The 21,342-nt window shown below is 43.4% G+C and overlaps 1 protein-coding gene across 1 annotated transcript in view; it reads left to right on the top strand.

Moving 5' to 3' along the window:
• Positions 1-7,431: 7,431 nt before the first annotated feature.
• The window catches only part of PDE8B (phosphodiesterase 8B), a gene marked incomplete at its 5' end in the record, with an annotated part of 75,520 nt that continues 61,609 nt past the window's right edge, over positions 7,432-21,342 (top strand). The window contains one exon of the mRNA XM_082074205.1: positions 7,432-7,740. Coding sequence (XP_081930331.1) covers positions 7,432-7,740 — 309 coding nt within the window. The remainder of the gene's footprint in view (positions 7,741-21,342) is intronic.

Raw genomic sequence — 21,342 nt, 5'->3', positions numbered from 1 at the left:
ATGAGTGCTTTCCCCTGATCATGATTCTCTGTCTGGGCGAGGGAGATCGTTCCTCTTTTTCCTGGGTCTTTGTTGGGAAGGCAGCCTGGCTGCAGAGAATGGCAGGAGTAAAACACATGCTTTGATTAGTCCCTAATTTGTCTGCCTGGGGAAAGAAGGGTCATGGGGCAGGCTGTGTTGCTTGTTTGTCCGACAATCCTTTGAGAAAATGAGGCAAAGCTGATTCTGAGATTTGCGGTTGGCTGGTTCACACCTGCCACTTGTGGAGAGGTGCTGAAGAGGAAAGGTTATACCTCCTCACACTTCCTGGGCTGCAGTCCCAGGTATCCAAGAACATGGCTGTACACAGCTGAGCCTGTAGCAAACCCCTCATCTATGCAAGACCAGAACCTTTGAGAGAGTGCCAAGGACTCAAGCTCCCAGACAACAGCTCTTGCAGATGTATGGCCACAAAAAGGGAGATGTTGTGACCTGTTGTTGAGGACATTGCAATATGTGTGCTGCCTAGGGTTTCTGGGAAGCTCAAGGAGGATTGTGTTTGCTGACTGTATGTCTTCTCCCCTAGTAGTAGGACAGTCCCTAGCCTCAATCTGACATAAGCTGCTGACCAACATGAGTTTTGGGTCTTCTCTCAAGAACGCATTTTCTGCACAGGTTCAGTGCTTTGGGCTTATTTTGTGTTGTAGTCTGTGATTTTGAGGGCTTTTAGCCAGGCAGGTGCTGTGACTTGACCACTGCTTGTCCCACATCTCCCAGTCATCTTTAATGTTGCTCTACTTTTGTGACATTCACATGTTCTCTGCTCTCTTGTGTGCAAGCATTTGACTTTTTTTGGGTAGGGATTGTTTTTTATTGTGTTTGCTGAGCATCTTGTACACCTCCCTCCTTGAAGCTTTGGGTACCATTACAACACAATGACAATATTGACAATATTGATGAACTCCCAAGAAATAGCAATACTGCAAAAGGAAAAACAGAAAAAAATCTGGGTTTAAAGCATGAAGGAGAGAGCAACAAAGCGAGAGTCAAGTCCAGTTAAGCCCAAAGATGTAATTCCCAAGATGACGCATTCTACCTACCTGGTACTTGCTGCAAACTAGAGTATCTCAAACATGCAAATGGGCTGTTTGAAGTAGGTCTCTGGTCCCAAGTATGGCAGTTGGGATTTGCTTCAGATCATGCTGCTCTCTCTCAAATCCAGGCAGTTTGTCTCCCCTCTCCAAGACTGTGAGGCTAGATTTTACCTGAGGATCCTGAAAAGCATCAGCAACAACCTATCTGCTCTTTAGGTGGTTTTACCGCTTTCTCCAGGGGATGTAAGGGTTTGCCTTTTTCCAAAGGCTGTGTAACTTAGCATACTGAACCAAGCCAGGCTCAGAGCACTTGGTTCACCTTGCTTTCCGGGGGCAGTTTTCCCCATTACTACATATTCCCGAACAGGGCAGAAAATGAGCTCTACGGGGCACGGGCAGGGGTAGGAGCCGGAGGGCCGAGACAACTCGGGAAAGCCGCTTCGCCCTCCTTCCCCAGCGGAATTTTTCTGGAGGGCCTCCAGCCCGCGGTGCAGCGGGAGAGCCCCGGAGAGCCGGGACCGGCCCCGGGGGAGGTGCCGGAGTCGTGGGCCGGGGCCGGGCCCCGCCCCGCTCACCTGGGCAGCCGCGCCGGAGCGCCCGTCCCGCTCCCTTGCGCTCCTCGGAGGATGAACGGGCCAGGGAGGAAGGTAAGGGGAGGCCAGGCAGGAGGGTAAGGGGAGGCCAGGCGGGTCGGGGGTCAGTGAGGCGATCCCGAAGGTCTTCTCCCCGTTCCGGGGGACTCAGAGCCAGAGAACAGCGTCGTTGGGTACTGGCTGCCTCCGGGTGACCTCGCCCTCCCGGAGGCATTCAGGGGGATGGTGGAGATGTGTCGCAGCGCTGGTGCTGCCAAAGCATCTGTCCGTCCCCGGCTCTGTACTGCACAGCTCTCCTGCGTTCAGCAGGTCCCGGTATGCAGAGCCTGCAATCCAAAAGGGATTTGCAGTGTGAGTATTCAAATATTGCCACAGAACAATGATTCAAGAGAGAAGACTTGCATTCTTTAAAGGAAATGAGCACTGAAGTCTTGCTGGGGGACTTATCAGTGCTGGCCAGAGAACCACAGTCACTTGAGTGCTGTGATGTACTTGATTCAGTCCTACTCAAAGGCAAACCAAAGGGTTTGGTAGAGTGCAGAAGTCTAAGCCTTTTAAATGTGATATGATCTTTGTTGTCCTAAGACATGTGCATGTTACTAGAAGTGTCTGGCCACTGTCCCGCCAAAAGTTGAGCTCCTCAAGGGGAATAATGCTAATACATAATGCTACTGCAGGTGACTAAAGCCTATTGTTTCTATGTAACCTTCCTCTTCAAAGCAGTGCAGTAAAGGGTTGCTGAGTCTCTCAAGAATATGCTGATAGAAAGGATAGTGCCAAGTTGGCCCATTCTAGGGAAAACAACTGCGGGTGTCTGTCCCCAGGAGGGAACCTCCATCCTTGGAGCAGCTCATCACCTGTCAGCAGTGAAAAGCAAAAGCCCACGAGTGCATCTTCTCCTGCCCCTGGGGAGAGAGAAACAGCTGCAGAGAGAGAAGGGCAGAAACTGCAGCTTTTCCTTGCTTGCAAATGAAGGGGTGCAGAAGGTAGAGTGGAGGAAGGCCCCTGCCCTTCTGTGCACTTTTGACACAGCTTGTGCATCATGGCATTTACAGCAGCATGGACTGCCAGCAGAAAACGAACCAGACTGAGCTCCCTCTTCACCTCTGCTCACTCAAGGGAGTCTACCTGTCTTATTGCAGAGTGTTGCTGTTAGGAGATTGTTATTCACACTCATGGAATTTAGTATGCGAATACAGTATAACAGACTCATGGTATATTAAAACACAGTTTTACTGCAACAATTATGTTTTCAAAGTCATGAAATTAAGGTAGATTTGGAAAGGGAAAAAAACAAGAAGTTTTTTGCTTTTTGGTTGAGTTGGAGAAAGGTCATTTCTTTCAGTGAAGTTACTCTTGATTACATCGGTGTGAGAGTCATTGGATTTGTGGACTGAAAATACATTCTGCTCTTCCTCAGGAAAAAGAAATAACCTTTACCTCTTGTATTTAATATCTTTCTGTTTTCCAAGCACCATAATTTTATATTGTTGATGAATAACAGCACAAGGTTAGCATTTGATAATCCATTGCAGATTATCACATTATTATAGAGGTGTTTGCAGGTTTTTTGGTTTTTGTGTGTGTGTGTTTTTGTTTGTTTTTGTTGTTGTTGTTTTTTGTGTTTGTTTGTTTGTTTGTTTTTACAGAATAGAGTTATACAGAGGGAAGTTCTAGATGCTATGATTATTATTATTTTCCTCGTATCGATTTTAAGTTAAAACCACAACATACAGTCTGGATAATTTAAATAACTTTAAAGTACTTACTTGGTTCTAATCTGGATGTGCAGCATGTTAGTTTTTACTGTCGTTTAGAAATCTGTTGGACCAGTATTAAAGGACTGAGCAACTGTTGAATTGTTGTTTGCATTTGTTTGGTTTTTTGTTTGGTTTTGTTTGGTTTTTTGTTCGTGGTGGTGGTTGTTGTTCATTTGTTTGCTTTGATTTGGGTTTTTGTTTGTTTGTTTTTGGTACAGGCTTATACATTCTTAAATTGATTTTACAGTAAATGAACCATGAATAGAGGTAACAGTCTTCAGTAACTGGTTGCCAAGTACCAGATTTTTAAGTGTCTGTAAAATGTGACTTCTGAAGTAGTCTATTCTTACTGCAGTGATCTGGGATTTACAGATGTTACTTCCAATAATGCCAACATAAACTTACCAATCTACTCATAGCATAGATTCTTAATACTGAGTTCAGAATGAAGCTTATGACTGTCTTTGGAAAGGATCTGAAGTTTGAAGGAGTATACTTTCCTCATTGTGGAGGGATTTGCAGGTGTAAACACCATAGATAATGTATATCCACTGCCTTTTACTGGAAAAAAAAATATGAGATGCTTCAGGGTTCCACTGATGGCTTCTAGAATCACTCATATGCCTAAATTAATCATGCTGAAATTAGTCATCTGTAAGAAATCGGTTTCCTCTGAGCACAAAATTTGTCAGGATTTATACAGTTGCAACTAAAACCAGCAAAGGCACTTCAGTAGTGTAAAAAATTGTGTATGTGGTTATCTTGCAGTGCTCTGATGCACTGGCTTAATTCTGTGGCCATACTGACTGTGTGTTTCTGAGGAGAGAGTCTGTTTCAGTACATTAACTGCCCCTCTTGTATGTCTCTGGTTGAATTAGTATGTGCTGCTCACAGTAAAGCCTTCTGCTTTAGCGAGCATTGGTCAGGACAGACTGCAGCAAGATGACTGCAGGAGCATGACTTGACCTTGCCATAAGAGTTGGTGCAAGTGTCTGTGTGTGAAATATTCCCTTCCCCCCTCCCCATTCAGTAAATTCATGGTTGTCTTCTCACAGTCAAGGTGCAGGAAGAGTACTGATGTTAGGAAAAGTAGTCTCTCAATTCTTGATTTCATATTTCAGTGGCAGACAGTCAACCATCTCCACTGCACCCACTCACTCTGCCCCACTCGCTAGTTCTATCACTCTAAGTTCCTTCTGAGGACCATGCATATGAGGAGGGGCTGAGAGACCTTGAAGAAGACCTGGAGAAGAGAAGGCTCAGGGGTATCCCATCAATGCATATAAATACTGGAAGAGAGGGTGCAAGGAGGACAGAACTGGGGTCTTTTCAGTGGTGGCCAATGGCAAGTCCAGAAGCAATGGGCACAAAATGAAACATGACAGTTTCCTTCTGAATGTCAGGAGGGAACTGTGATGGTGACTGAGAACTGGAATAGGCTGCCCATGAAGGTTGCGGATATCACCATCCATGGTGATATTAAAAAAACATCCAGATATGCCCATCCTGAGCAACTGTTTCTAGATGACCCTGCTTGAGCAGGGGGATGGACCAGATGACCCTTCCAACCTCAACCAGCCTGTGATTCTGCTGTCAGATGAAGTTACTCTCCTACCTCTTCTGTTGCTTTTCAACAGTCCGTATAATTCCACATCCTGCAGCCTTCACTTCTCTCAAGAACTCTGGCACTTTGCATAGTCAGGCTCATCCTCTTCACTGGTGATGCTTCTCTATTGCTTCAAAATCAACAGCACAGTGAGAGCCACTTGAGAGCTGCATTTAGCAAAGGTTCTCCAGAGATGTGACATCTTGTTCCTATGACTTATTCTGTGACATCAGCTCAAACATGTGAGAATGAGTAGGTGCCTACCACACAAAAGTTGTTACATAATTTAGTGAAAGCAGGGCAGAAACCTGAATACAGGGATGTTAAGGAAACCTAGGTTCTGACTGACAAAATAACTTATCACTGATATCAATTCAGAAAAATGAACTGTGAATATCTAGCAACACAGTGTAGGGTGTGACTTGGCATTTTCACCAAGCTCAGCCTGCAAAGTCAAAATACAGTTTACATTTACAACCTTTACTAAAATTTTAGAGACCGTTGATACCTGAGGTGGGTAAATTCCTATGAGCAAAGTTTCAAACTGGATAGTCTACAACTCTTAGAGATCTTATTTACAGCAATGCATGGGTTCTGAGTGGCATTCTTGAGCTCCTGGCTCTGCTGCAATTCTCAGGTGTACTCTAGGGCAGATAACTCAAATCCCCAACTTTAGTTTCCCAGCCTTTAACAGAAATGAAGAGATACTTGAAAAATATAAAAAGTAATAGATACAACTGGTTGGGGTTTTTTTGTAATTAAATGCAATTTTAGGACACATTCATCTGCCGCTAAGTGCATTACACACTGGAAGACTGGAAGGTCTTATCTCAAACTGCAGTCTAAGTAGCAACAAAGGCTGCATGGCTGAGTGATGAAGTGTATTCTGCTTCATTATGTTCATACTGAGCCTGTCTTGATGTTGGTCCTTAAAGACAACCATCAGCAGAACAGAGTGGCAGCGTGCAAACATGCAGCATATACAGGACATGAGCCAAAACTTGGTTTGTGAACATTGGCAATGAGTGGTAAAAAAAATTACCTAGAGAAATTTGATAACTAAGGCAAACACAAGCTCTCTCTGGTGACTGGAAATCTATAGTTTGTCAAACAGGTTGGTGACCTCGGTCCCAGTCTTGATGGATAAGTGAACATACATAAGTACAGTGACCCATGGGATGGATCAGCAAAGACAGAGGCTAAAGGCTCGGTCTCTCTAAACTTAGGCATTCTAGTCATTAAGCCATCACTGGTCTGTAATCCATGAAAGCACTTCAGGAGTATTATGAGCCAAAACAACATGTTCATAGCACTTTGTTGTTCTGCATCACAATCCTTGCACCAATTGTGCTTCACATTTCTAGTATTTTCACATCACTGACTAAAAACTAGGTGGAGAAACAGTGATGAAACATCAGGTAACACTCCAAGAAGAGGAAAAGCTGTATGCGCAAGTGTTCGTTGATAGCTGGGTGTCAGATAAATGCTTTATTAGGCAGGGAGCATACTGCTTGGATGACGTTACCAATTCTTGAAGGATTTATAATGTGCTATTAAAAACAGATTTAAACTAAAATCTTGCGAAGACATAAAAGCCACATGTTTAGCTTTAGACCTCATAGGTAGTTTCACTGAGGTGAATGAAACTATTCACTGTGGAAAGTTAAGAAGGTGTGTAAATCTCTGCAGCTTTAAACATTTTGCTTTATTATCTCTCCAGGGACTGGAAACAAGGATTGGCATCTATCAGACATAAAGGCTATAATACAAGTTTGTGTCTTTGAGTATTTGCCTAATTGAAAAACAACATTAAAAATTGTGGAACAATCCTGGCCCCTTTTCCAGATTTGTAGAGAGTGTGGTGCAGCTCTGAAATCCTCCCTTCAGTCCCCTCAAATAACTGAGGTTTGCTCACCCATGGGTAAGAGAAGTAGGTGCGTTTTAACTGTGAAAATAAGTATTTTTAATGCTTTAAAGGAAGAAAAAAAAAGTATTTGGCACAGTTGGGGGCTGTCGTGGAAGGCTTGAAAGCAGACCCTCTGCCAGGGTCGGGAGAGGGCTGCAGCACCGATGGTGCTTTTCCTTCTCCCCCCCGCCACCGGCTGAAGGAGCCGGTGGCCGCAGGCGCTTCGTAAGACGCTGCCGGGGAGAGAAAGGGGTTTAACTGGTCTGGGGTCCCTGAAGGCGGCGCGGGCAGACGGTCGGGGATGCTGGGGAGGCGCCGCATGGGCGGGAGCGGCCGGGGCAGCGCCACCGGCGGGGGGTGGTGCCGGTGCCGGAGCCGGTGCCACCGCGGCGTGCGCAGCGGCTACGGCCCCGCAGCCCGAGCGGGCGGCAGGTGGGAGCGGAGCGAGCCGGCCCGCCGGCGGTGCAGCGGGACGGAGTGGGGAAGGGAAGGGATGGGCTGCGCGCCCAGCATCCACGTCTCGCAGAGCGGCTTGATTTACTGCCGCGACTCGGACGAGTCCAATTCCCCCCACCAGACCACCACCATCTCGCAGGGCACGGCCACCCTGCACGGCCTCTTCATCAAGACAGACGCTGCCGACTCCATCCCCGCCGTCCTCGCCTACCAGAGCCGGCAGCCGCCGCCCTCCGGCGACCCCCTCCGCAAGGAGCGCAGGGACCCCGACGCCTCTGCCCGGGCCAGGACGCCCCGCTGCTGCGGCATCGAGACGGAGACCCAGGCCAGCAACGCCAGCATCGAGGTAAGGTAAACTGAGGCCATTCCGGGGGGTGGTCCCGCTGGGGGCTGGTCTGGGTCCCAAGTGGCCGCCGCAGAGGGAGGACAGAAACAGAACGTCCCCCGCCTCCGCCGGGGAGAGAGATGATGCTTCGGCGGGAGGGATGCAGCTGCGAGAAGCGGTTGCCCTGGTGCCCACTGACTCACCGCAGCTGCGGCGGCCGGGCCGGGTCGGGCTGGCACTGCTGCGGGGGGGCCACGTCTGGAGCCCCCCCGGGGCCGAGCGCCAGACCTCTGGGGTCTCTCTGCCCCGCAGCCTTCGAAGGGCTCCCGGGTTCCCCTCTGCTGAGATCGCTCCTGGAGCTGGGGTGGAAGGGGTTTGTTTGGAGTCCCGTGGCTGACGGTGGAGAGTGGGCATCTGGGAGAGGTATTAATATTCCGGAATAAAATCTACCCTTGCTTAACTGTCAACAGCAAACAGCCTGTACTTGCCATTGGGTGCTCTTTATCCCGTTTTCTTCCCCCTGTATCTGGTTAAAATGAACTGTTGCTGCTTGGTGCTGATGTTCAGCTGAGAACCGAACCGTTATGATTTACACACACAGGCACATGACATCTCGCTGGTGTAGCGCTGGGGGATACTCTGATGAGGGGCAGACAGGGGCTGGATCTGTAGAGTCACCTCACTCCCAGTCTGGAAGGCTTGGGTCTCCCTCTCAGTGGCCAAGACAGGCGCTGCAGTAACCCGCTTGTTAACATCTTCACTTAAGTTTAGCAGTTAAAATAAAGTATTGCTTTGTTGTTTTTGTTTAGTTGGTTGGTTTGGGGTTTTTTGGTTGTAGTTTGGGGGTTTGTTTTGTTTGGCTGGGTGTTTTTTTGTTTGGTTTGTTTTTTTATATCAGAGTAGGTTTTAAATTCACTTCTCTGAAAGTTTACTAACAACTAAATTTTGCTTTGTTGTCCCATTACAAAGTTTATAGTCAAAACAAACAGTGTCAAGATCCCAACTGCACCTTACCTTACTTTTCTGTTGTACCACTGAAGTAGAATACCATGTCACAAAGTAATCCCATGGACTTAAATAGATCCTGGGGTTTTTTTATTTATATAATTAAGAAATTAAAAGATCATGTAATCTTCAAAAGTCAGAAGTTATCTAAGGAAAACCTGTGAGAGAGATCACAGAGAAAAAAAAAAAAACAGGACCAAAAAAAAAAAAAACAAACAAGAAATAAACCAAAAAAACACCACCACAACAAAAATCAACGGAAACAAACACTAAAAACTACCACCACAACCCACATTCAGTTTGTTTGTTCAAACACTGAGAAACTTGCAGAATAGTCTGCAGTTACATTGACTGTTTTACTCACTCAGAAACCGAACTTGCATAATCAGTGATAGGCATAAAGTCCAAGCACAACTAGAGTAAAAAAAAAGTTCTATTTCTTGGATCTCTGGAATTTTTTTAGATTTCAGAGTAGAATACTTAAGGCAAAATACAATATATATATATATTTAATGTAGAGGAGAGCAAAATACAATTTTTTGCACAATTATTTAAGCTGAGATTTGAAAAAAGTTTTGGTTTTTTTGTAAGTAGTAATACACTTTTCTGTTCTTAGGAATCATTATTTGTTATTACATCATGTACTCTTATAAACTAATATATCTGTCAACTCTCTGATTATTAAAAGTGAACATATTTCACATGCTTTTGAGCTTCATATTTGGCACTGTAGTATTATTCCGATAGTTTCAGTTCTTTTTACAATTTTAGAGTCCCAAGCACCTAAGAGAGACGATACCTTTTTATTTAACAACTGCATCAATGACATAGTAGAAATGTTTCCATTCTTCTAAGAATTCAGATCTTTAAAATATTTTAGCTCTTTTTAGATGGAGTTAGAGCCTCCAGTCTTGCTGCTACTCCTGGCACAATTTCCTACATGTTAATATCATACTTGAGTATTTGTGTGGCCAAAGCAAGTTTAGAATATCACAGAGCTATCATAAAAGCAAGATAGTACTTGATACTTGGTGGGCTCTAAGAAGTGGAAAAGTGTGGAGACACAGTTCTCCAGTAGTACCTGATATCAGAATTTATTTCCACAGAAATTCTAAGATGAAGCAAAACCAGAAAAAAAAGTGTCTAGTAATACCACATGGTTTTAACTACTGTAGTTCTTTTTTGCATGTATTAACTGTGTTGCAGTCTCATCTAACTGTATTTAGGGGACAAAACAAATCCATGGGTCAAATGGCTGTTAGCACTGTTATATATTAGTACAATATTTAAGTTGTGCAACTATTCAGTCCACCTAAACCATACTGTTTTGTTTGTCTTTATTTTCTCTTCAAAACTGTTCTTTAGTTGTTTACCCCATCAAATATTGCATTATTTACATTTGACCCTATATTTATACAGTATTTTAAAACTCAACCATACCGTAATACTAAACTGGCTTTAAGATAAATCAACCTGTAATGATTTCAACCTGATTTAATTCAAATAAAAACCATCGTATCCTGCTCGCGCCACTTATGAGTAACAATTCAGCAGACCTAGTATGTGTGTGTTTCTTCATGGATCTCAAAAGGCTGGTAACAAATATCAACTGGTTAGCTGACAAAGATGTTCAGTGGACTTGTGAAGTGTTACAAGATGCACCTGCACCATAATTTGGAATAGGACCTGCAGTTTCTGGTGCCCAGCCAGCCGCAATGTTACTAAGGTACTTGGGCAGAAACACTCGTGTGAAAAACAGACATTTCTTGACCACGTTCCCTCCTTAGTAAAACCAGTCAGTATCATGGCAGCAAACGGTGTTAATATCTCAAAATCGGCATCAGCTTTGTATAAAGATACAAGCCATTTAGCTTACATCACTGAGGCATACTATTTGGCATGAGACGATACTGTTGTAAAATGACTGCTTGACCCATTGCTCAACTATTGCCAGTTCTGAAGTGCAACATTACCAGCTGTTCATCAAGAAGTAAACAGCTTCTTGAACACTTCCTTGAGGATTTGAAAATATAATAAAAGTTCACCTTATTTATGTTTACAAATACAACTTCTAATTATGGCTGAATGCAAATCTTAAGCAAAAGTATATGCGTAGATGTGCTTTTCTTGAACATCTTCATACTAAAATGTTAGCCAAACTTAAAGACTACAAGAACAAACAAGTCTTAAGGATCTTGTTGCTAACATATAGCTTAGCGAGAGAAAAAAAAAAAAAGAAGACGACCCTCTGCATTATCTTTTCTTCTTGAAATGACAAGAATCACAGGGATAATGGTTTAGTTCTTCTTATGCTTCTTTCTTCTTTGTGGAAGAGAAAAGACTGTTTATGAACCTCTCTTGAAAGTTAGTCACACTAGCAACAAGTTTTATCAGTTTTCAGGCTTTTCTGTAGCGAAAGAATTATTAGAAGCAAAGCTCAGAAATAAGAGGAAATACAATGGGACTGTATCTGTTACCAATGTTGATCTGTGCAGGTGGAAGCACTGAGGAGAAGGATGTGCCCCAGTATGTCAAGCTTTTACTTTTTTTTTTTTTTTTTTTTTTTATCTAGGAGAATAGGGGAAAGGATGCAGCTGCCAAATACAAAGTGCTATGGCAATCATTGAGAAATCCAGGTATGGAGAGAGTTGCATTAGGCCCACAGGTCCGGGAAAAATGCAACCCTAAGCATTGCTTTGATTTCAAATACAGTTCTTCTCTTTAAAGCAGCATCACATGTAAGCAAAGTCACTGTACTTCTTGCACTTCTTGTTTTATTTGAACTGTACTACTGTTTAAAGTGGCTGCTACTATGTTCTGTAGAACATGGAACATACCAGATGTAAGGCAGCCTTGGAAAATAAATCTCCAAATTCTGTGATTTTATGTGGTGAATGTCCCTTTCACAACTCAATAGGATATCTAAGACATCAGAATCCTCTTGGAAGTCCTGAAAAACTGTCAGAAGAAAAACCTGGACATGCCAAAAAGTGATTAAAGTTTAGCCATATCTGAAATGTGTTACAGTGCAGAGCCGTTTTAGTTTAAGCTAGCTGTTCTGAGAGGTGCTGGCCTGAATATCTCCTGCCATAAGGAAAATTGCTAGTAGAGAAGTGCTTTTATTGGACTAAACCCAGACTTCTTAAATGAATACAGGACTTCTGCAAAGATTTGCTGTTCCACATCTACCCTGTCCATTCTGCCTCCAAATGGTGCAGGTAAACTTCAACAAGCACTGTGGTTGTGCTCTTGAGCAATAATAATCAGGAGAAGTTTTACAGAATGGAGAAAACAATTTCCTTGGAAAATAATAAACGACTTGGCAAGGGAAATAGAGCAGTGTGGTAGATTAAACTTACTTGGTATTGAGTCACGCAACATTTTAAACTTCCAAAACTGTTCTGCGAGGTAGATGTTTATACTATTATATATAAAATACATCTTCTTCCACCCATCCCCTTTAGTTTGTATAGAAAAAGAGACGTGTTGACAGCTTGTAAGAGAACAAAGAGCCTCAACCGTTTTGCCGTTGAAAGTCAACAAGTGTCTCAGGGCCCCTGAACCCCTCTAAGACATAGAATCTTAGAATCATTTTTGTTGGAAAAGACTCTTAAGATCATGGACTCCAACCATAACCTAACAGTGCCACTAAATCGTGTCTCTAAGAGTCTTGTCTATACGTCTTTTAAACACCTACAGGGATGGTGACTCCACCACATCCCTGGGCAGCCAATTCCAGTGCTTCACCATCCTCTCCATGAAGATTTTTTTCCTAATATCCAGTCTGAACCTTTCCTGGCACAACTTGGGGCTATTTCCTCTCATCCTATCACTTGGTCTAACACTTGGGAGAAGAGACCAACACCCTCCATGCTACAACCTCCTTTTCTCCAGGCTAAACAGACCTGCAGTTCCCCCAGCTGCTCCTCATAACACTTGTTCTTCAGACCCTTCACCAGCTTCATCACCGTTCTCTGAACTCTCTCCAGCACCTCAATGTCTTTCTTGTGGTGTGGGGCCCAAAATTGAACACAGGATTTGAGGTTTGACCTCACTAGCGCCAAGTACAGGGCGACGATCACTTCCCCAGTCCTTCTGGCCACACTATTCCTGACACAATCCAGGATGCCATTGATCTTTTTGGCCACCTGGACACACTGCTGGCTCATGTTCAGCTGCTGTCAATCAACAACACCAGATCCTATTCCACCAAGCAGCTTTTCAGTCACTCCCCTAAAACTGTAGTGTCACATGGGGTTGTTGTGCCCCATGTGCAGGACCCAGCACTTGGCCTTGTTAAACCTCATAAAACTGGCCTCAGCCTAATGATCCAGCTGGTCCAGATCCCTCTGTAGAGGGATCAAGGGGGATCAAGGCTCTATGCCCTTGGGAAGCAGGCAATAGGTTTGAACTCCTGCAGCTGAGAATGCTTAATGATCACTAGGATGTGATGCAGAAAATAGGCACATAGTTTCCCATTTCTCTCTTCAGATGAGGAATAATCTAGTCCTCTATCATACTTTCAGTGCTGTTTTAGACAGCTGAGTAATTGAACAGGTTTAAGTTGTGAAATGAAACACCACATCTGCTCTGCCGTTAGTCTAAGTGAGAGGCAAGACCACCTTATGGAGACATTTCCTTTCAGGTGGCCTGAATGCCTCCTCTGTGCCTTGGACATCACATTGAGATGATATGTTTGCCCTATTTGCTGTAATCAGCATTTAAACACCTGACTCTCAAAAATGTTTCCTGTTCCTGGCCGGGGTTCTTCAGCTTCTTCAAATACATGGCAGATGAAACTAACACTAGAGGCAATGCAGGCCCACTGATGAACGAGGTGGGTTCCCTGGTGAAAGAAGATACAGAGAAGGCAGAGTTACTGCATACCTTCTTTGTCTCTGTCTACTCTGCTAGAAGCTGTCCTGAGGAGCCCTGTACCCCTGAGACCCCAGAGGAAGTCAGGACAATGGAGGAGTCTGCCTTAGTTGATGAGGACTGGGTTAGGGAGCAATTAAGCAATCTGGACATGCATAAATCCATGCATAAATCCACATGGGTGCTGAGGGAGCTGGCTGAAGTCATTGCTAGACCCCTCTCCATCATTTTTGCCAAGACTTGGGAAAAGGGAGAGGTGCCTGAGGACTGGAGGAAAGCAAATGTCACTCCAGTCTTCAAAAAGGGCAAGAAGGAGAACCCAGGTAACTAGAGACCGGTCAGCCTCACCTCCATCCCTGGAAAACTGATGGAACAACTTGTCCTTGGTGTCATCTCAAGGCATATCAAGGATAAAAGGGTCCTTAGGGGCAGTCAGAATGGGTTCACCAAGGAGAAGTCGTGCTTGACCAACCCCATAGCCTTTTATGAGGACATAACCAGGTGGATAGATGACAGTAAAGCAGTGGATGTGGTCTACCTTGACTTGAGTAAGGCATTTGACACAGTCTCCCACAGCATCCTCACAGCTAAACTGAGGAAGTGTGGTCTGGATGATCGGGTAGTGAGGTGGACTGTGAACTGGCTGAAGGAAAGAAGCCAGAGAGTCGTGGTCAATGGGACAGAGTCTAGTTGGAGGCCTGTATGTAGTTGAGTGCCTCAAGGGTCAGTACTGGGACCAGTACTATTCAATATATTCATCAATGACTTGGATGAGGGAACAGAGTGCACTGTCAGCAAGTTTGCTGATAACACCAAGCTGGGAGGAGTGGCTGACACACCAGAAGGCTGTGCTGCCATCCAGCGAGACATGGACAGGCTGGAGAGTTGGGCGGGGAGAAATTTAATGAAATATAACAAGGGCAAGTGTAGAGTCTTGCATCTGAGCAGGAACAACCCCAGGTTCCAGTATAAGTAGGGGAATGACCTGTTAGCAGCATAGAGGAAAGGGACCTGGGGGTCCTGGTGGACAGCAGGATGACCATGAGCCAGCACTGTGCCCTTGTGGCCAGGAAGGCCAGTGGCATCCTGGGCTGTATTAGAAAGGGGGTGGTTAGTAGGTCGAGAGAGGTTCTCCTTCCCCTCTACTCTGCCCTGGTGAGACCCCATCTGGAATATTGTGTCCAGTTCTGGGCCCCTCAGTTCAAGAAGGACAGGGAAGTGCTGGAGGGAGTCACAGAAGATGATTAAGAGAGTGGAGCATCTCCCTTATGAGGAAAGGCTGAGGGAGCTGGGTCTCTTTAGCTTGAAGGAGACTGAGGGGTGACCTCATCAATGTTTATAAATATATAAAGGGTGAGTGCCACGAGGATGGAGCCAGGCTCTTCCTGGTGACAACCAGTGATAGGACAAGGGGCAATGGGTGCAAACTGGAGTACAGGAGGTTCCACTTAAATATGAGAGGAAACTTCTTCTCAGTGAGGGTGACAGACACTGGAACAGGCTGCCCAGGGAGGTTGTGGAGCCTCCTTCTCTGAAGACATTTAAAACCCGCCTGGACACATTCCTGTGTAGCCTCATCTAAGTGTTCCTGCTCTGGCAGGGGGATTGGGCCAGATGATTTTTTGAGGTCCCTTCCAATCCCTGACATTCTGTGATTCAGGTTCTCAGGGGACTTGCTATTTCAGGCAGGTTGCTGCACCTGTTCTGCATCCGTGAGTTCCTAGATCAGGTAGCTGCACCAGGCTGGATCATATAGCATAGTCATCTGTGAAGTAAGGAGTAATGCAAGTGCATATTTTCACAAACTTGGTAATGTCCTGAATTTTGTGTAATGATACCTAAAGCCTGTGGAAGTTAAAAGGAGTATTGTTTCTAGATCCTAGTGATTTCTGAAATGCTGTGTGCTCATGGATGGGCTTGTCAGATTAATATAACCAGAGCTGAGGACATTAATACACCTTAATCCCATACAGAAAAAAAAAAAAAAAACAAAAAACCACAACTTTAAGGGGTCTGTTTGGTTTGTTGTTGCTGTTGGCTTTGGGTTTTGTTTGGGTTTTTTTATGAAAATCTTCACAGTACAAGGCAGACCTCGTGTTTGAATGACTACTGTAATCTCGTTTTGGATTATCTGCAGACTCCCTCAGACGTGCTGTTGCTTGAAAATTCAAGTCCAGGAGAGTAAGGATTTGGTGAAAGTGTAAGCAGTTGCGTGAATAGGAAGCAGAGATGGAAAAGAAACCATGCTTTGGGTTAAATTTTACTCTGGGGCCACCTTGCACTACTGCCAGCTCTCAGGGCACTTTACTTTCCATATATATAGGTAATTCTCTGCCTGTATTTCCAGTCTGCCTTTTGGTCATCCCTCTCATTTTTTTTTAAGATTCAGGTCTGTCTCCATTACAGAGTTTTTCAGTGTAGCCTGGAGTGAAAGAAGCATGGTGTGTGTGACATTTGTAGAATTATCTTTGATGTATACATAGCTTTTTAAAAATTGCCTTCAGCAAAGACTGTATGTACCTGTGTGGTTGCTAGGAAATAGCATGTGAAGTGCTTTACAGTATAGCAGAGTTTAACTCTTTCTGGGGAGTGTTGGCATGGTGACTAAACCCACTGTTTTCTGAACTTCAAAATAAGTCAATGGTAGCAGGATTATGGCTTCAGAAAACCAACAGTCACCTTTACAAATGTCAAGATAAATGTATGGGCCACTGTGGAATGCAGTATGTGTGTTTGAAGTGCATTATTTTGTGGTTGAGGGTATGAGTTTACAGTAAGGACTGTGACCTGGCAATCTCTTGTGTAGTATTGTCTCGCTCTGGCCCAGTTTAGTAGGTGCATTTCTAGCCCAGTAAGTCACCAGTCTCGCAGGGCAGCAACAGCCAGCTGACCCCTTGTTTCTCTGAGGGCATTTTCTTTGGGGCAATTCTCACAGGCCATAAAGTACGATGAGGTCATTTTATAGAAGCTTCCATGACTCCCACAAAACGCTGCTGGTTTTGGCTTGTGAACCTTGAGTCACCTGTTCTTTTGTGTGAGGAAGAAGTTCTGTCTGGAGATAGATTTTTAATTCTGAGTAAGATGGTATACTGCACAGCCTTCTAGAGGTAGTGTCTAGTGCAGATAACTTTCTTCACCTGAGAAGGCCATTAGTCCATTTGCTCATGAGCTTTATTTTTCTTTTGCAAGTCAAGCATTCGTGGCAATCACTGCTTCAGCTTTCAGCACCCAATTATTTATAAATCTCTTTCTCACCTGTATTGTCAGCTAAAAAAGGACAAAATGTGGTGGAGACATTCTGTTCTTTTGGATTAGTCCTGGTTCTGTGAATAGACAGTTACTGTGGAGTAAAAAAAATATCCCCGTATATCTCTACCCACTGATTTGGCCATCCAGTGGCAAATATTTCACACCCTGAATATAGAAGACGTAGGATTTAGATTTATGCTGACAAGCCTCTCAGCTAAACGGTACTACTTTAGAATCAGTCCCAATATTAATCTCTTAATGATGTGAGTTTCTCATGTTAAAAATGCAGAACTAATTTTGATGTAGAATTACAATTCGTCAGTCGTCTCTTAACCTGGATTTACACTGCATGTGAAGAGACAGCTTTTTTCTAAAAGAATAGGAAAACTGGACCAATGTCAGTTGGTTTCATAGCATGGAAGAGTGGAGCAGAATTTGCAGAGATTTGAGCTGCCTGAACTCTAGCACACAGAATTCACAGAGAATGCAGCCAAGTATGAGATTATGTAGATATCATGAAATTGCATTTAAATAAGAAATTGAAAAAAACAACAGGTATCTGGAAACTCTGCATTAGTAGGGTCAGTAATGTCCACTGTAAGCTAAGGGAACAAGATGAAACGTGCAGAATGGACTTTAGAAACAATGTAGCTATTGGAAAACAAGCTATTAAATCACTGTTTATAAGCTTAGGACAAACTGTGCTCACAGCCACTTTGCATATAGAGCTGTAACCTCCTAGCCTTAATTACAATTTAATTGTTTATATTTGGGGGAAAGGGATCTGATTCCTTTCTCATTTCATGCATGTTTTCATCAAAATAGTGATACACTTACCAGAGGCATAAGTTCTAGTGCTATAAAAAAATCGGTTTGATCAAATGTGGAATTTGGCTTGAGGTCTCTGAAGTCGGCTTTGGACCTCCTACCAGCACTCCATTTTCCCTTTGCTCTTAGGTCTGCCATTTCACCACAAGGACAGCAAAAGGGACGTTCTTCTTCCCCTGTCATGGATTCGGAAGGCTGTCTGAAGGCATTGTGAACTTGAATTTGTCAATGATTGTCACTGTCAAGAATTATGTTTAATAATCTTATGTCCATTTATGAAATGCAACTTATCAAGCCATTGTGCTAGCCAGAAAACACCGGAATCTCTTTTAGAAAAGGAGGGAGGAAGTGAGGCTTCAGCTTTTGCGTGTGTTCACTTACAAAGTGAATCAAGTATCTCTTGAAACTCAAAGGCCCCAGGGTCTGATGATGTGGTGGCAAGGATGTTTTCTGGAAATAAGACACCCAGTTTAAATTATCGGTTTTAAGAGAGTCTGAAGAAGTTCTCCCACATGAGTCTCCTGCCTCCTGGACTGTTGGCTATTATGGCTTTCTCTGGGACTGCTTCCCTGAAATCCATCCATTTCCAAATAAACCTGTCTTGATGTAGTGGCTGGTTGGAGCAGCTCGAAAGTGCTTCTGTTCCCACAGATCTCTGGCCAGCAGCTGCAGCACACTGATGGAAACCTGGGAAATCTTTGCTATCTTTGGTCTGGAGGCTTTTGCAGACATAAAAAGGTCAACTAGAGTACTATGAGGGAACAGTGGATTTTTAGAGAAGAGATGGATGAAGTGAAGATCTGAGATGAGCTAAGCAGAGTGAGACATCAGTGTCCAAGTGAAAGGAAAATAATCAATGTAGCCTAAGTTGGGATGGTTGTGGAAGAAGCAGCTGTTATGGACTGGAGGAGGACAGGATAGAGACTTAAGCCAAAGGGAGTGGGGCTTCAGGGACACTTGTGTAGAGGGCTAATTTGGGAAAAAGAAAGGTTTGTCTTGGTGGCACAGGAAGCCAATGACCCTTGTCAGTCTTGAGGAGATGTGGTGTCTGAATCTAGTGATTTCTGTCCAGATCTTGTAGTTACAGAACAAAAATGTAGCTCACAACTCAGTGCTAAGAAATTTTGTGGATTTCAGCGATCATCTTGGACATGCCATTTCTGGAGTTTGTGGTAGTTTTAATGGACTTCTAAAACAATTCATCACTTTCCCTGCAACAGGGCACGCGTAGGTGGTGTTCCGTGTTACAAAGCTGTAGTAATATATCCACTGCTGCCTGAAGTCACCTAATGATCAGTGGTCTTCTCTGGTTCTCTTTCCCATCCCATCACAAAAGCTGAGAACTCTTTCTGAAGCTATGTAATTTAATATTTGAGAGCAAGAGAGAAGTAACTCATATTTGTCTAGACATATTGAAGAGTACTAACCAGTCTGTTTGCCAGTGCAAGCTCTATACTCTTGAAAGCAAAAAGCATTCTTACCTTCAGGTGTTTTTTCTCCTTGTCTGGAGTACTGCTCTGGGCAAACCATGTTGGTTTGTTGTGGTGTCATGATAGTTGGGGGATGAATGCTGGTAGCTAAATCAGTGCCTTTACTGTAAGACAGAAAAGGGAGCTTGCAGGGAGAGTCATCTTGTCCTGAAGAGAGCTTCCACAAACAGGGGATAAGAAACCCCACTCCACATGCCACCACCCCATTGCACCTGCCCCCACTTCCCCCCTTAAAAAAAAAAAAAGCCATACCAAAACAAACAAAACAAAACCAAAACCACATCCTACTAAAACCACTAAGCAGGGCATAATGATCAGAATTGTTGTAATATGAAGATACCTCTGGCACCACTTTGTGAAATGACAGCATACACATCTACATTCCAGGCCCAAATAGGTTAGTGCCAGAAGACTCAAACAGTGTATTAGGCCTGTGGGTTTGGTGGTTTGGTGCATGGGAATGAATTTCATCTTAATGTCTGGTTTATTTTTTTTTCTAAAATGATTTTGAATAAATGTTGACAGTTTATTTTGTGCAGCAGTTTCTTTGGTGCATTCAGCCATTTTTGCTCATTTCAGTGTGAACAAGCTAACTTCTACTACTCTGGTCCTTCAGGTGAGCTTCGAGTGACCTCTGGTAAAATCCTGCAGTGAATTATAACTATATGTTGCTCTCATGGGTTTGGGTCCTCATGAAAGTACGTGGGAACAAAGTCTGGTATTTCAGTGTGTTCGTGGGTTTTGTTCTGATATCTACCATTTTGTCTCAACACATGCTTACAGAGTGCATGAAGAAAAATTAACAGGTGATGAGAAACTCTCTTAAAAAGTAGTTCAAACCAAGAGTTTTAGACTCTGGGCTTACATTTGTTTGTTTTTTCCCTATGTTATCAACTCAGAAGGTTCCTCTGTTGCCTGTTGCAGATACATGTTAACTAGAAAAAACAATGTACATACAGATGGTTTTTGGCCTTCTGGCTTTTTAGTGGCTTAGGGACCATCCATAGAGTTCAAAGAGTTCAGTAATGAATCATCTTCAAGGAAGGGAATCATTTTCATGGACTCCACGAGATTTATACAAGAGGCTATTTTTAGATCAAGGATTTTTTCCCCTTAGAACTATAAGATGTCTGTGGCCTCATCTCAGATTTGAAAAATATGCAGTGCTTAAATCTGCTAACTCCTTAAAGGCCATTCATTCCTGTTCACTTTATTGTTAATTTGATTGCAAATAGTCTGCAGATAGCTTAAAATTGAAAAGGGCTCTGTACTTCTGTAGCTCACATGTAAAGTCTTATCAGAGAACACTGGTTTCCTGCATGGTTAATGCGGATAGTTGCCTGTGAAAGGATGACCCTTAATTGCCACGGTCATGCTTTTTCTTTGGTGTCAATACATAATGCAGTTTACCTGTCCAAGTCTGAGTTATGTACATGTTTACAATTTGCTATTTTATGGCATACAATTTTTGGCATATAGCATGTTAAATAGCAATTGAGTAAAGAGTGTCTTCAGTATATCCTTGTTTTATTCAGGAACTCATGTAGTATAGCTGCACAGGATCCACTGGAATAAAATGAGTGAAAATGGAGGCAACTTGCTTGTAGTTGCAAAGTTTTTCAGTTTGTGTTACTGATGTTGTAAAATGGATACTAGACATACATGGTCATCTGTGAGTTGGAGCTGGAGAGCTACTCCTACAAGGTACTGTCACCAGGCAGATTTAGGAATATCTGAGTGGTAAAGAGCAGCAATAAACCTTCCTGCACGTCAGAGTCTTTTAGGAGAGAGATCAGGTTAACTCTGATTGTGAACATGCATTGTAAGAACATTTAACATAACTATCTTTCTAACTGAACAGCAGAACATGAAAAAGAGAAATGCGATTATTTTTTCAAGGTACTTGCAAAGAGGTACTTCTTGTATCACTACTTACCATTGAAGAAAGAACAATATTTTATTTCAAAATCAAATGAAAGAACTTAAAATACAAAACAATGTTCAATGATACAACAGTAAAAACTTTGTGCCTTTTTGCACTTCTACCCCCAGTGCAGAAATGTACAATTCACACATGGAGTCTGGTAAAAATGTCCAAATTCAGAAGTCACCATTACATATGTTGTGATCCAAATCATGCTCCTGGAAATACTTCACTGACATCAGTGAGAAGAAG

Source organism: Streptopelia decaocto (genome assembly GCF_964273445.1).
Source record: "Streptopelia decaocto genome assembly, chromosome: Z".
NCBI lineage: Eukaryota > Metazoa > Chordata > Aves > Columbiformes > Columbidae > Streptopelia > Streptopelia decaocto.
This window is presented reverse-complemented; position numbering and strand designations above follow the sequence as displayed.